The sequence below is a fragment of the Hordeum vulgare genome, chromosome 6H, assembly GCF_904849725.1.
Source record: "Hordeum vulgare subsp. vulgare chromosome 6H, MorexV3_pseudomolecules_assembly, whole genome shotgun sequence".
Taxonomy (NCBI): Eukaryota; Viridiplantae; Streptophyta; class Magnoliopsida; order Poales; family Poaceae; genus Hordeum; species Hordeum vulgare.
The window spans coordinates 513636858-513649708 of record NC_058523.1 but is presented as its reverse complement, the minus strand read 5'-3'; the positions used below and the strand labels follow the sequence as shown (position 1 = coordinate 513649708).

General features: G+C 46.5%; 1 protein-coding gene across 1 annotated transcript; it reads right to left on the bottom strand.

Moving 5' to 3' along the window:
* Nucleotides 1-857: 857 nt before the first annotated feature.
* On the bottom strand, nt 858-3620 carry LOC123402224 (cyclin-D3-1-like). The gene is made up of 6 exons (XM_045096118.1): nt 2932-3620; nt 2639-2725; nt 2433-2531; nt 2107-2308; nt 1687-1808; nt 858-1546 (listed from the first exon to the last, which is right to left on the bottom strand). Exons 1-6 carry the CDS (start codon nt 3250-3252, stop codon nt 1322-1324), a joined length of 1056 nt encoding a protein of 351 aa, XP_044952053.1. The 5' UTR covers nt 3253-3620; the 3' UTR covers nt 858-1321.
* Between the last annotated feature and the right edge of the window lie 9231 nt (nt 3621-12851).

Genomic DNA, 12851 nt, shown 5'->3' with positions numbered 1-12851 from the left:
ACTGAGATTTAAGAATTTCTCAGTCGACTCGGCATTAGTAAATCCGACAAAATGGCGCTTGACCAATTTTTTAACCTAGATAAAAAAAACAAAGCAAAAAATCTTGAGCCTTATTGGATGGTAAGCTTGGCTGACTGAGATTTAAGAATTTCTCAGTCGACTCGGCATTAGTAAATCCGACAAAATGGCGCTTGACCATGAAAGGTGGGTGTGCAGAGATGGTAGCCTAAGTGGATCTCAGTTTCTATTTTGATTAAGAAATCTCGGTCCACACCCTGAGTTCATCATCCAATGGTTTAAGAAAAACACCCACAAAAACAAGTGAATTTTTAAACCTAGATGAAAACAAACAAACAAAATCTTGAGCTTTATTGGATGGTAAGCTTGGCTGACTGAGATTTAAGAAATTCTCAGTCAGGCTTGGCATTAGCAAATCCGACAAAAATGGCGCTTGACCATGAAAGATAGGTGCCTAGGTGGATCTCAGTTTCTATTTTTAGAGCTGATCTTCAAATGCAGGTCTGTGAATGCATATACATATCAAGAGGTTTCATTTACGGATGCAGCAAGCTGATCTAGGGTTCATCAGTATTACTATTAGTTCTCACTAACTTTTATATATAAACTATACTCCAAATCAAATGGTAATGCACTTGTAAGGAAAGCATCCCTTATGCTCTACAATTTGATTCCATAAATTACTGAACTAGTGCTGGAACCTTTAAAAGAAGATCATTTATTGATCATTGATTCTTCGAGGGGTGACGAATAAAGGATAAGGTAGACTAGGCTGCAATCAAGGATCATGACATAATAGCAGACATCACAGAAAACGGGAAATAAAATGGAACAACAAATAATGTCAGACAAAATTTATAACTCATCAGAACAAATATAAACTGTTCTGTTTCTCAGCCGATCCGTTTTAGGATCATTCTCATTCACCGCCTCAATGATCAGAGCAGCCCTTGCCCAAAGTTCATTGGAAACTGAATATGGAACCGAAATACAAAACAGGGCAATAGAGCTCTCATCTCTACAACATGCAAATTGCTTGCTCCATCTCTGCCTACACTAGCATGCATCTCTGGGCCCTAACAGCCTTAGCATGCCCCTTACATATGTCGATTGCATGAACAGGCTCGCGGCGAACTGTTTGTTTATATGGGTCAAGTATTGACTATGGTGTTTTTGTTCCTTCCAGCAACTACTTGACCACACTATAGTTCTCGAGTGACCAAACTGAATTGAGATGTTTGAAACAACAAAACGGCCAAAACGGTGAGCAACACACCTGAAGCACAGCACAACAAGAGATCAGTCATCTGCCAATTCTCCGCCTTTTGGTTGCCGAAGAGGCTTGGTAGCATGTTGCTGGAGATCCAACAGCAGTATCATCACTCTGTTGGCTGAGACATGCAGCAGCATCCAACACGCCTATCGGGCTTTGCGGCACAGAGAACATTGATGATCCAGCTGACTTCAGGACAATGGTTCCCATTGCTATCTTGTCTTGAATCAATTCGTAGCATCTTAACACTCGCTCCTACAAGAGATACGAGGTATTTAGGCAAATGAAATAACAATTCAAGCACACCATTGCATTTCAATATTGTTGCATTTACAGGTTACCATTTAGTGGCGGGCAGATGGTTAAGTGAGTGATAACATTGAGCCGATCATTACCTTGTTTATATACTTGCAGGTAGTTGTAGCCCGCTCGACTACTGAAGTATTGCGCTCCCCAAATGCGGCAAGTGCGACACTTGCAGCAATCTCTGAAGGTCTGAACACCAAAAAATCAGCTCCTGCAATCCAGATTCTCAAACTTTAGGAACTGATCACCGCCAAATTATACACATTGATTGATGAATGCTAAAAATGAGGTATGATTTAACACATTGATCGATGAATGCTAAAAAAGAGGTCTGATTTAACACATTGATTGATGAATGCTAAAAATGAGATCTGATTTAACACATTGATCGATGAATACTAAAAAGGATATCTGATTTAACACATTGATCGATGAATACTAAAAAAGAGATTTGATTTACCACATTGATCGATGAATGTTAAAAAAGAGGTCTGATTTAACTCTCATACCTTTAGCTGTGCTCAGGATGAGGTCGGTCGAGCGGGAGAATGCGAGCATGGAGGGTGCGTCGTGATCATTGAATTTGCGAAGGAAGTAGTCAATAAATGAGCAAGCAGTAACAGCTTGCATCCTCCATTTTAAGGTGCTGAGCACCAAAAGCTCCATCCTTTTTATGGTCCTTCCCTCAAATGCGGAATTCGCCTCAACCACCTGTCAAGCGAAAATCGTCGATTAATTGAGATGAAACTGAAAGAAAGAGCCTTTCAACGATGTGCGTATGCGGAGGTCTGTCATGAGATGGGATGAGATGAGATGAGATGCATCACTCACTGACCTGCAGGTCGACGGGGAGCGGCATATAGGTCTCCTCCATCTTTGAAGCGAGGGACAAGCAAGCCACTGCCAAGAGCTGTGTCACCCAAGCTTTGCCTTCCTGCCATGAGAAACCAATTCCTCCATGATTCCAACAACTTTACGGGATTTTAGCAGGGTTTGCTTCAGTTGCTACTGAGATGATGATGGTGATGAGTCAAGACTTACAGGAAGGGGGTAGACGGAGAGGAACCTATCAAGGTAGTTGACAGACAAGACCGCAGTCAACGGCGCGAAATTGAAATGCTCAATGACCTATGAGCAGAGAATTTGCAGATTCAATCAGCAATCACATCGGGACGGCATCATCGGGCATCAATCCAAGGACAAATCGCCACTAGAACGGGTAAAAAAAAAGGCATCTTTACACGAATCCGGGCCATCGCATCTCGGCACCGCGCCATCGACACAAGTAAACGACGGTTCGAATCGAATCGAGATGCCGGGGGGTGTGGGCTCACCTTCCAAATCCAATCTATGGCGTCCCTCCTGACGGCGGCCAAATCCAGGGCCCCGGGCCGGGGCAGCAGCATCTGGGGGTACCCGTCGGCGGGCATGTGGTCCTTCTCCGTCTCGACGAGCGCCGCCACGCACTCATCGGACTGCACGGGGTGGTCCGCCGGGAACCCCTCCGCCGCGGCGGCGGCGGCGACGCGCGGAGGGGTGGCGGCCGCCGCCGCCCAGGAGCAGTCGTCCTCGTCGTCGTCGAGGCAGAGGATGGCGGCGTTGTCCTCGGCGCAGAGCAGGACGGAGGCGGCGCAGTCGTAGCCGGACGGAACCATGCTGACTCCGCCTACAACCTCCCGAGAATGGCAGCGGCAGGAATGCTTGCTGGGTTAATGAGCAATCAATAAAACCGATGCCAACTGATTTATCTATCTATCTATCTACTATCCCCCGCCGTATCCCTCTTCTCTTGCTGCGAATTTACTTCTTCCCTCGCCCGATTGTTCCTCCTCCTCCTCCCCCTTCCAATCTCCCGGTTCTTGATTCGTCAAAGAGATAAACGAAAAGGATAACTAATTTTTTATTCCTTTTTTCTGCCTGCTGCGTGCTTCTTCTCGAGTGGAGATGAGATGAGAGGGGAGGAGGAGGAGGAGGGAGGGGAGGGGGAGGAGAGCCGGAGCCTGCCTACCCACTGTAGAAGCGGGGTGCGAGAGTGGGGGAGAAGGGCGAGGGTTTTGGCTTTGTAGGGCGCCGGGGGGGCGGGGGGAGGCGGACGCTATTTCGGGGGCGACGCAGGGGGCCGGGCGCAAAACCGCCTGCGACTTCCTGGGGGAGTTGTTTTGTTTTTGGCATTTTCCTGGGAGCGCGGATCCTTTGCGGCCACGACACCAGCTCGGATTTCGCGTGCGCCCGCGTCCATCCCGTGTGTCTGTTTCCCTTTCTTTTCTTTTCTTTCCCTTTCTTTTCTTTTCTGCTCTGTTTCTAGACTGGCCTCCGGTGTAGGTTAGCGATTTGGTGAATGCGGCGATGCGTGTTTCTTGGCTTGTTTATTTGCTTTTACAAAAACACAAACATGGGAAGAAACACCGTGTAATTTTGCAAGTAATTTCGGAGATCTTTCCTTGTATACGTATGGAGAATATCTGGTGATTGTGCTCTTACGGTTCCTCTCCTGCTCCTTGTAATAAATGGATACATACAAGCGGTGGCCGGAAATTTGGCAAGATTTGGGTGCCAAAATTAGCCTGTGCTCTTTCTTTTAGAAAGAAAAAAATGATGGTCCTTAAATCGCCGCAAAATTAATTTCACGACGGATCCTTCCTTGAGAAACGACACTGCGAACCAACGTTGCGCACGTCACGACACGTGATGAGGCGCGTCGGTGGACGCGAGATGGTAGGAGTCGCGCTCCTCTTGGATTTCTTCCCTTGGCCGCATCGGACGGTGCGGCGACTATGAGTACGGCGGGTGACGACCTCTTTCTTGGAGGCATTCTTCACCTTTCCAACGGACGTCGAAAAAGGTCGGAACCGACGCTTTCATTGGTCTGATGAGCTCGGTCATTCAGAACATTGTGCGCATAGAGTGACGTCAAAACGAACGCAATACAAAAACAATTTTTTTTGGGTGAGATGTTTCTTCCCGTCGTTTCTTCTCTCTTCTCTTGTTTCCCTTCGGAATCGTAGGGCGGTCTGGGTAACCCTGGCTCCTCTCCCTCTCGTCTCATGTGGTTTCCATTGTGCGGGTTGAAGTCGGGAGAGCGGCTTCTTCCTGATAAATAATAGGTCTAGGGAGTGTTGTGCAACTAGGGAGTGTGGCACTATGACGGTCTCGAGCTCCCCACTGGCATGTGCAGGTATCAAGCAGTGATCATCGGTGTGTTTCACTTCTCACCTTTCATGGCGAGCCTTTGGGAAGGGAGTGGATCCGTCGAGGGCTCCCCCGGTAAGTCTTGTGGTTCACTGGATCGAGTTGAGGAAGGTGTTGCTCTTTTTCCTTGTGTCGTCATGGTGATGAGAAGGTTTTTGGTGGTCCCTGCTTGCTTGGCTATCTTTTATGCCATTGGATCTTGTCGAAACTACCTCCAGTGAAGGTATTAGAGCAGAAGGTACAACTGCTCCATCTTGAGTTTATTCCAGTGTATTCATCGATGAGCAATTTTTGGTGGTTCCTCGCGGTTGGTTATTGGCCTTGCCGCTCAATCACTGACTCTTCTAGACGAAGGGCGGCCTCTAGTCGCTCGGAGTTCCGTCATTCATCTTCGTTGGCTCATGATCTTCCTCCCGTCTATGATGCCAATAGGCAAGCAGTTTAACTTTAGTTCCAACATCTGCATCCTCTACTTCCCTCAACATTTTACGCTGGAGGTAGGGGCGCAACAATCCGCTCGCCCTAAGTGGTTCTTCCCTAGAGGTGACGGATCTAGCCTGAAACAGAAGCCCGCTGTGGAACAAGGACTACACTATATTTCAGTTCATTCTTCTTCTTCACGGCTCCTCTTCCCAAAATATGAGTTATTTAGCAGAGTTGTCGATAGGAAGTGGGTCCACGACGTAGTTGTCCCGCTCAAGGCGGCATGACAAGTAGCAGACCATGAATTGGAACTTCAAACAATCCAACTTTTTTTTATCGAAGGAGACATGTAATTTATGGTATCATTTTGTGCTTCAATAAAAAACAGAACTTAGACAAGAACACAACCACGTTTATGTTTTTTCAATATTAAATGATGCCTATTAACCATGTACTATTTCAATGTTTTGCATATAACAAGCGTTCATACGCAGTTGGTAAAATGTATATGACAAAAATTTAAATTGTTTGTTCAGCACTTCATACATCTTGATCATAAAATCAAGATTTATGACACTAACAAGACGAGATTATTAAATCTAACTACGAGAAGAAATAATGTTGAATTAAAGTTTCCTTAATTGTAGGGCCCGCATTCGTCAATGTAAACCCGTAGATCTTACTCTCGATGAAATTTTGAATGAAAACAATCGTATGTCTGCCGACGCGCACCGTCCAACCTTACTTCATAATAAAGAAAACATGAATATCGTGTACAAGAAGTGTTAAAGTATATTTGCTATTACGAAAATCCTTGGTCATGGTGATTTTTCTATCATCGGGAACACATTTAGTCATGGGTATAGACATGCTTTGCAGAACTGTTTTTATGGAGTATATGTACCCAAGTAGTCGTGTCTTAGCGTTGTTGCTAAAAAAGACGTAGGGATTTGGACAGATATTTTGGTACAAGCCAATGCGGATGCTGTCATCGAGCAATGCCTGCACTCCTGGCCAGATCCACCACATATTGTGTGTAAGTTCACCCTTCAGGCAAGTGTTTGCTAGAAGACATGGTAGAAAGCGTTCAGATTGTTGAATTTTTGTTAGCACTTACTTTGTTTTGGTACCTCATCATCTGAGTCTGTTTTGATTTAATATATTTAACTAATAAAATATGAAGAACTACGGTATTTACGTAAAAGATGTATCATCGGAAACTTACTTCAAATACCTCGCAAGAAAAAAAAAGGAAATTTACTTCAAACGTGATCCCAGCGATACACTAGTGGTACTTTTTGTGGGATATGACTCGAATGTGAGGATCCACAGATTCGAAGAACCGCAGACCCCTCTCTGCAAAAGGTCAGAGGGCTTTATTTGAAAAGAAAACAGAAATTGGCACGCGAGATTTCGCAGATTTGGCGAACTGCAGGGCCCTCCCTGCAAAAAGTCAGACGGAGGAGTACCGTCTGATCGCCGTGCGTGGTTCCGCGAATCCGGAGAACAGCAGGGCCCTGGCCGCAAATCGCATGGACCGGATACGGAATCCGGAGAACCCCGGGCACCTGGGCGCAAAAGGGACGGAGAGGATTACACGTAGGAAAGCGCCTCGGTGGCGGTGGCACGGCCCGGCCCATATGCCATGTGGCGGGCGGGGCGGCCACCACCCCGCCCGGCAATTTTCTATCGGCGGCAGGCGCTGGCGCCAACGGAGATGTGGCCAAGGCGTGGGGAGGGGCAGTTCGGGCATTGCGCGGGCCATGTGGGACGACGGACGGATGGGTCCGGGCCGGGCCGGGCCGGGGGCGGTGGCGGTGGCGCGGGACGGGGGGCAGCTCGGCCGTTGCGCGCGCCATGTGAGGGTGACCATGTGGGGGCCCCGGGAGGTGGGGCCCGTGGGGGGGAGGGGCAGCTCCGTCTTTTCGCATGCCTGCAAAGCGTACCGAACAACAGGCCCAGGCACGGCCTCCGGTAGCGCAGCACCGTGGCACTGGCACTGGCACTGGCACGGTTGCTTTCTGGCGGTCAAACCTGTGCCGAGGAGTAACTTCGCATCCGATCCGGGGATCGGGCTGTTTTCCGTTGGGCGCGGCGGGGTGAATCGCGGGCGCGTACCGGGCGCACCGTGAGTACGGCGCAACGTGCACGCGTCTACTTTTTTTTTTTTTGCGGGGCACGTGTACTTTTTGCGGGGTACACAGCTCATGCAAGGCTTCGGTGTGTACATGTGTATTCTTTTCATAATAAAATATTTCTTATTTATATTATAAAGATCAAAATACAAGTCACGCAAAAACACATATGACAAAACTAGAAAGATGTGTACTTCACTGTCAAAAGCTAGCAAAAAAATGTAGATACTCATATGCATACTCCCGCGTTTCCCGTATTTGTGCATGGAGTTTCATTCTTAAAACGATTTTTTTACTACCGATAGATTTCATGATTCCTCACCCGCAAAAAAAAATAAAAAATCATGATTCTATATAAACATATCACACCCATTAGTATTCATAAATGTCATATCACAATCTTCGGTTGTTCATAAGCAATATCTAAATATATCCCAGTTATCAGATCCTTGTACATTTATGCATCGGTCCATTAGATCAACATTTGTTTTATGCGTGCCTAAAAAGTAACATAATTTTATTATGTTTCCCATGCAATCATGTTGGACGCCTAAGCTAGTTTTCACAAATACTTCATGTGGTAAGAAGATTATGTGTGCTCAACGTGGAAGTTCTCAACATTTGAAGCATCGCGTGTGTATTTTCCGTGCAATTTCATGATGTTCATTAGTTGCATCGTGATTGAATTAGAGGGACTTGTACTCACTAGCAGTTCATATTCGTGGAAATCCAAAAAGTGCTCAAATTAACTAAATGGCAGTCACATAAGATGGATTTACAAATTCATAATGATTCAGTTGAATTCGACCTTGAGTAAAAATGAGTGAGACAAGATCAACTTTAAATAGTGTACCAACTAGACCAAAACACTATTCACTTCAGATTAACGCTCTACAGTTTCCTCTATACATTCATACTTAATGGTTTGTTTTTCTCTGTAACTATTGCCAGATTGTTTTGAATTTCTTCATATGTTTTTGAATGTTGAACTAGAAATTGCACTAAGAACTAGTGCACCCAACGTTTTGTGTTAACCACACGTAGGCGCTGCTCTTTGTGGCCAGCAAACAAGAGATGGTGTCGTGTTTTCCGTTCGTGGGAAATAAGGAACTGGAATCGAACTCCTGGATTATGGCTGTTTGATTGTTTTGGCTGTCAATGGGAATGAAGAATGGCCGGAATCAGTGACTATGGGACTGAAATACGTCCGGAATCAGGAAATGGGATTCGTATCCCGTGAGGGAATGCAGTGTGGGAATTGGATTTGCATCCTGGGACGGAATGGCCGAATCGGAATGGGATATGCACCCCGGGATGGAATCACAGAGTTGGAATGGGATTTGTACACCGGGACGGAATCACAGAGTGGGAATGGGATTTGTATCCTGGGATGGAATCACAGAGTTGGAATGGGATTTGCACCCAGGGACGGAATCACAGAGTGGGAATGGGCTTTGTATCCCGGGACGGAATCACAGAGTGGGAATTTGTTCCTGGTCTACGCTCTACAGGCGGGTGTTCAGCCGTAAGCCGGTTCCCATTCCTCCTGTCCCACGTCAGTCGTGAATCCAGCTGACACAGTTTGTAGCATGCTCTTCATGAGTTGGGCTGTTTCATCTTGTCCCCTCTGTACTCTCGAGTCGAGCACCCTGACTTGTATACGTCAATGAAGGGGAAAATCACTCTAATTAGGTCATATTTAAAACCATTCAGATTATAATAATTCAGTTTTTATAATCTATACTGTCTTCAAATATGATAGATTATGTTGTAGATTATAAAAAATAGATGGAAAAATTATTAAAAACTTACAATCTATTTTATCCCAGATAGAACCAGCTTATGGATTGCTAATGATCCATTATCTTTGAAAAGTTGAAGGTAATTACTAATTTCTGTCATCGCCACCCTCTTTTTTTTTCTCAATAGCGTACCAGAGTGCAGACATGTCATTATGCAATGTAAAAACCTGGATTACAGTTTATATAATCCGACCTACAAACATGTTCATTTAATTTTTATATAAACCTGATTATATAATCTATATTTACAATTCAGATTATCATAATTTATTATGCTTTCAAACAGAGCCTTAGAGCGATGAGATTCTTACGTGCTTATTTTTTTTTATAACACGTAAAAGCAGTCGCGGGAATAGGATTTCTGATATAGGGGCGACGATCGCTTTGGTGGAGCTGGCGATCGAGCGGCACGGTCTTTGATCCACCCTTCACACCCACACCCATTCTCGCTCACGTGCTCCTCGCCCCCGCCCGCGCCGGGTCACCGACCGATCGAGTCGAGCCGCCGCGCCCCACCCCGGCTGAACACAGTCGTCCCAAAACATTGCTTGGGCGACCCGCCTCGCCTGTCCCCGCGGCGACGTGCTGGCATCGAGCTCCCCCTGACAATTCCATGTGTCCCCCAAAGACTTTGCTCATTCCTTTCGTACGACCCTAATTATGTGCCTACGTCGCACCAGATCAGTACGCGCCTCTCCTCTATCATCAACGCACGCACGGGACGACCCGAGCCGCGTGCTGGGCATTTTTCTCGTCCGATCCGGTGCATTTTTGCTCCGATCCAGCTGCTACCAATAATCTCTGTAGCTAGCTGGTACTGGTACTGGTACTGGTACTGGTAGGCTCCATCCCGTCACATTATACTCACGAGAGTGTAATTACGTGGAAAAGAAAATACGGCGGAGGTGGGCGAATCGGATGCGCGTGAAAGCAGCCGCTGGGTGGGTGGGTGGGTGGGTGAGTGAGACCCCCGCAGAGCAAGATTTTTTTTCCACAGGGACGACGATCCAAACTAGTTAAAGAAGCTGAGGGCGAAAGGTTAATTTCCTTTGTCTCCTCCCCCCTTTCCTCTCTGGTTTGAGACCGGCTTTCTCCTTCTTTTCTCCCTCTGCTGGGCGGCCAAAACCCACCGAGAAGTTCCTCCACTTTTCTATCCCTTGCCTTTCCAATACGATCTGCGTCCCAATAATTCTTTTAACCACTAAAGCCGGTATAGTACACGGGGAAAACAGTTTATAGGGAGCTAGCTGAGATCTCTCATGGGTCATGGCGAGTTCGGTTGGCCGTGGTGTCGATACCTTCTTGGATCCCACGGAAACAGCTCTGGTGGCTTCCTCCTCCCATGCCCCGTACGGCCACCTGCACGCACGCACGCACGCGGCGTCTCTCAGATCTTCTTGCTGGTTTCCGCGGATGGAAACGGAATACTGCCCGTGGGAGAGACGCTGTGCTGCGCTGTGCATCCGAATCTGCTCCACATGTTGCCTCGCATCGCCGTTGAGGAAAAACCAGACAAGAAGCTTTTTATCGTCGGGCCTTTTCTTTTTCCGGGTGATAAGTACACTGTGCGCGCACGCACGCACGCTTGCTCGATCGATCCGGAAGGAGGGGTCGAGGCCGTGAGTCATCTCCATTTTTGTTTGGTTTTTCGATCGTGGAGGTGGTCGTGACGTGGCCCCTGTCTCGTGGTTGCATCTATCTTTGATCTGGTTTTTCTTATCTGCGCGGATGCTTCGATCCATTCGACCTATCGCGCGCACGGCGTCCATCCTCTAGAAAGAAAGACGGTGCCAAATAAATGGAGCAGAGCGTATGCAGCTAGCTGTTGACTGCTGCCCATGTCGCACAGTAGAAAATCTGAAGCGCCCAGCGGAGTCGGAGATGCGTGCCAACAGTGCCTTCTCGTATGTACAGTACTACGGAAGGATCATGCAGCCGCGTGCCTGCTCGTCCGGGTATAGGAGCATCGAAAAGCCGAAGACGGAAACTGCATCGCATCGCATGCCCTGCCTCTACGCTCAGAGAAATGTCAACCGGGGGAGCAGCGCCCTAACCTCACCCTGGATCGGCCGCGACGGGCCATGCGTGCATGGCGCATGCATGGGCCAAAAGCTAGGCTCTGGCGGCGAGAGTTGAATGCCATGGCTACGATCGAGCAGTGGAGCAGCCTAATCTAGTGAGAGGTGGTCTCCGCGCGCGCGTTCTGTTGGAGGCGACCCGCAACAGTATGGCGCCGCAGCAGTGAAGCATGCAGCAAGCAGACGGGCGATAGTGGATGTGGCAGGCAGGAGCCCTCCCGCGCTAGACGGCTAGACGACCTTGATCAGCTACAGTCCCTCCGCCTGCAAAGTGGCGATGCGGGCGCGGCAGAGAGGACGACGGGTGAGTGTCGAGAGCAGGGAGAAGGAGCTATACTATATGCCTCCATGACGACGACGATGCCTAGGCTTTTGGCAGGGCGCGCACCGCTCACTTTTTTGCCGTGGATTGGAGTTGAGCAGGGAGGCGCCATTAATGGCGGCACCCGGCAGTGTTGGTCACTCTCGTCGTGTGTGTATCTTCCCGGCCACTTGGTTGATCTGTCACTCTTGTCTGCCTCTACCTCGCTCGTCGTTGTCTACCTCTCTCACCCACCCGCGCTAGACTATAGAGTTCAACTCCGCAGTCCGCACCGCACATGTTGCTTATCTTGCCAAAGGTTTTTGCCTATCTATTGACAAGAGGAAAAGATCGTGGCGCCTAAATATAAATAGGAACCAAACAGTGTCCTAAATTGGAGAAACTCGCCAAAACTAGGCGTGCCAGGAATTGGCCTCCAGCTAAACACCACAAACATAGCATGTTTCGAGCATGATCTCAGAATTGTTTTATGCATAAAGTACTATAGAACTGAAGATGATTCCTTCTTCTCCTGCTTTAATCCACCACTCATTAATTTATTATAAATCATCAGGAACAGTGATATACGCTCCAATGTTTTCTTTGTATGTACTCCCTCCGTCTCTCTTTGTATGTACTTCATCCGTCTTAAAATAAACGTCGTTGACTTAGTATAAAATTTAAACTAATTTAATTATAAATTTGTGACATTTATTTTGAAACAGAGGGAGTATATATGTCCGACACTAGGATCGAACCATTCATGCATTGGAGCAAAGTACCCATCGTATTGAGATAGTACCATTTTTCTTCATACGTGAAGTAGTTTCGTTAATTCAACGATAGTTAGATTAACATGTACTCCATGCATTCCTAAATATAAGTTTTTTTAAAGATTTTACTAGGAAACTACATACGAAGCAAAATAAGTGAATCTATATTTTAAAGTATGTCTATATACATCTGTATGTAGTTCTCTATTAAAATCTCTAAAAAGACTTATATTATGGAACGGAGGGAGTATACTTTGCATACTAGTTAGTTTTGTTCCCATATTCTTATTTACTTTGTGTATCACTCCCTCCGTCCTATAGTACGAGTACGAGGTGTAATGTCAATTTTTTTTATATTATGATGGAGGGAGTAGTTTTGTTCTAACATAAACTTTATAAAGTTTGACCGAATTTATGAAACTAATATTTACACTAATAAGTGTCTATGATATAAAAATACGCTCATATAAATCAATAATTCTTCTATGATCTTGATAGAATTTATAAAGTTTGACCTAAGACAAAATTAATATGCATAACAATAAATAAAAAT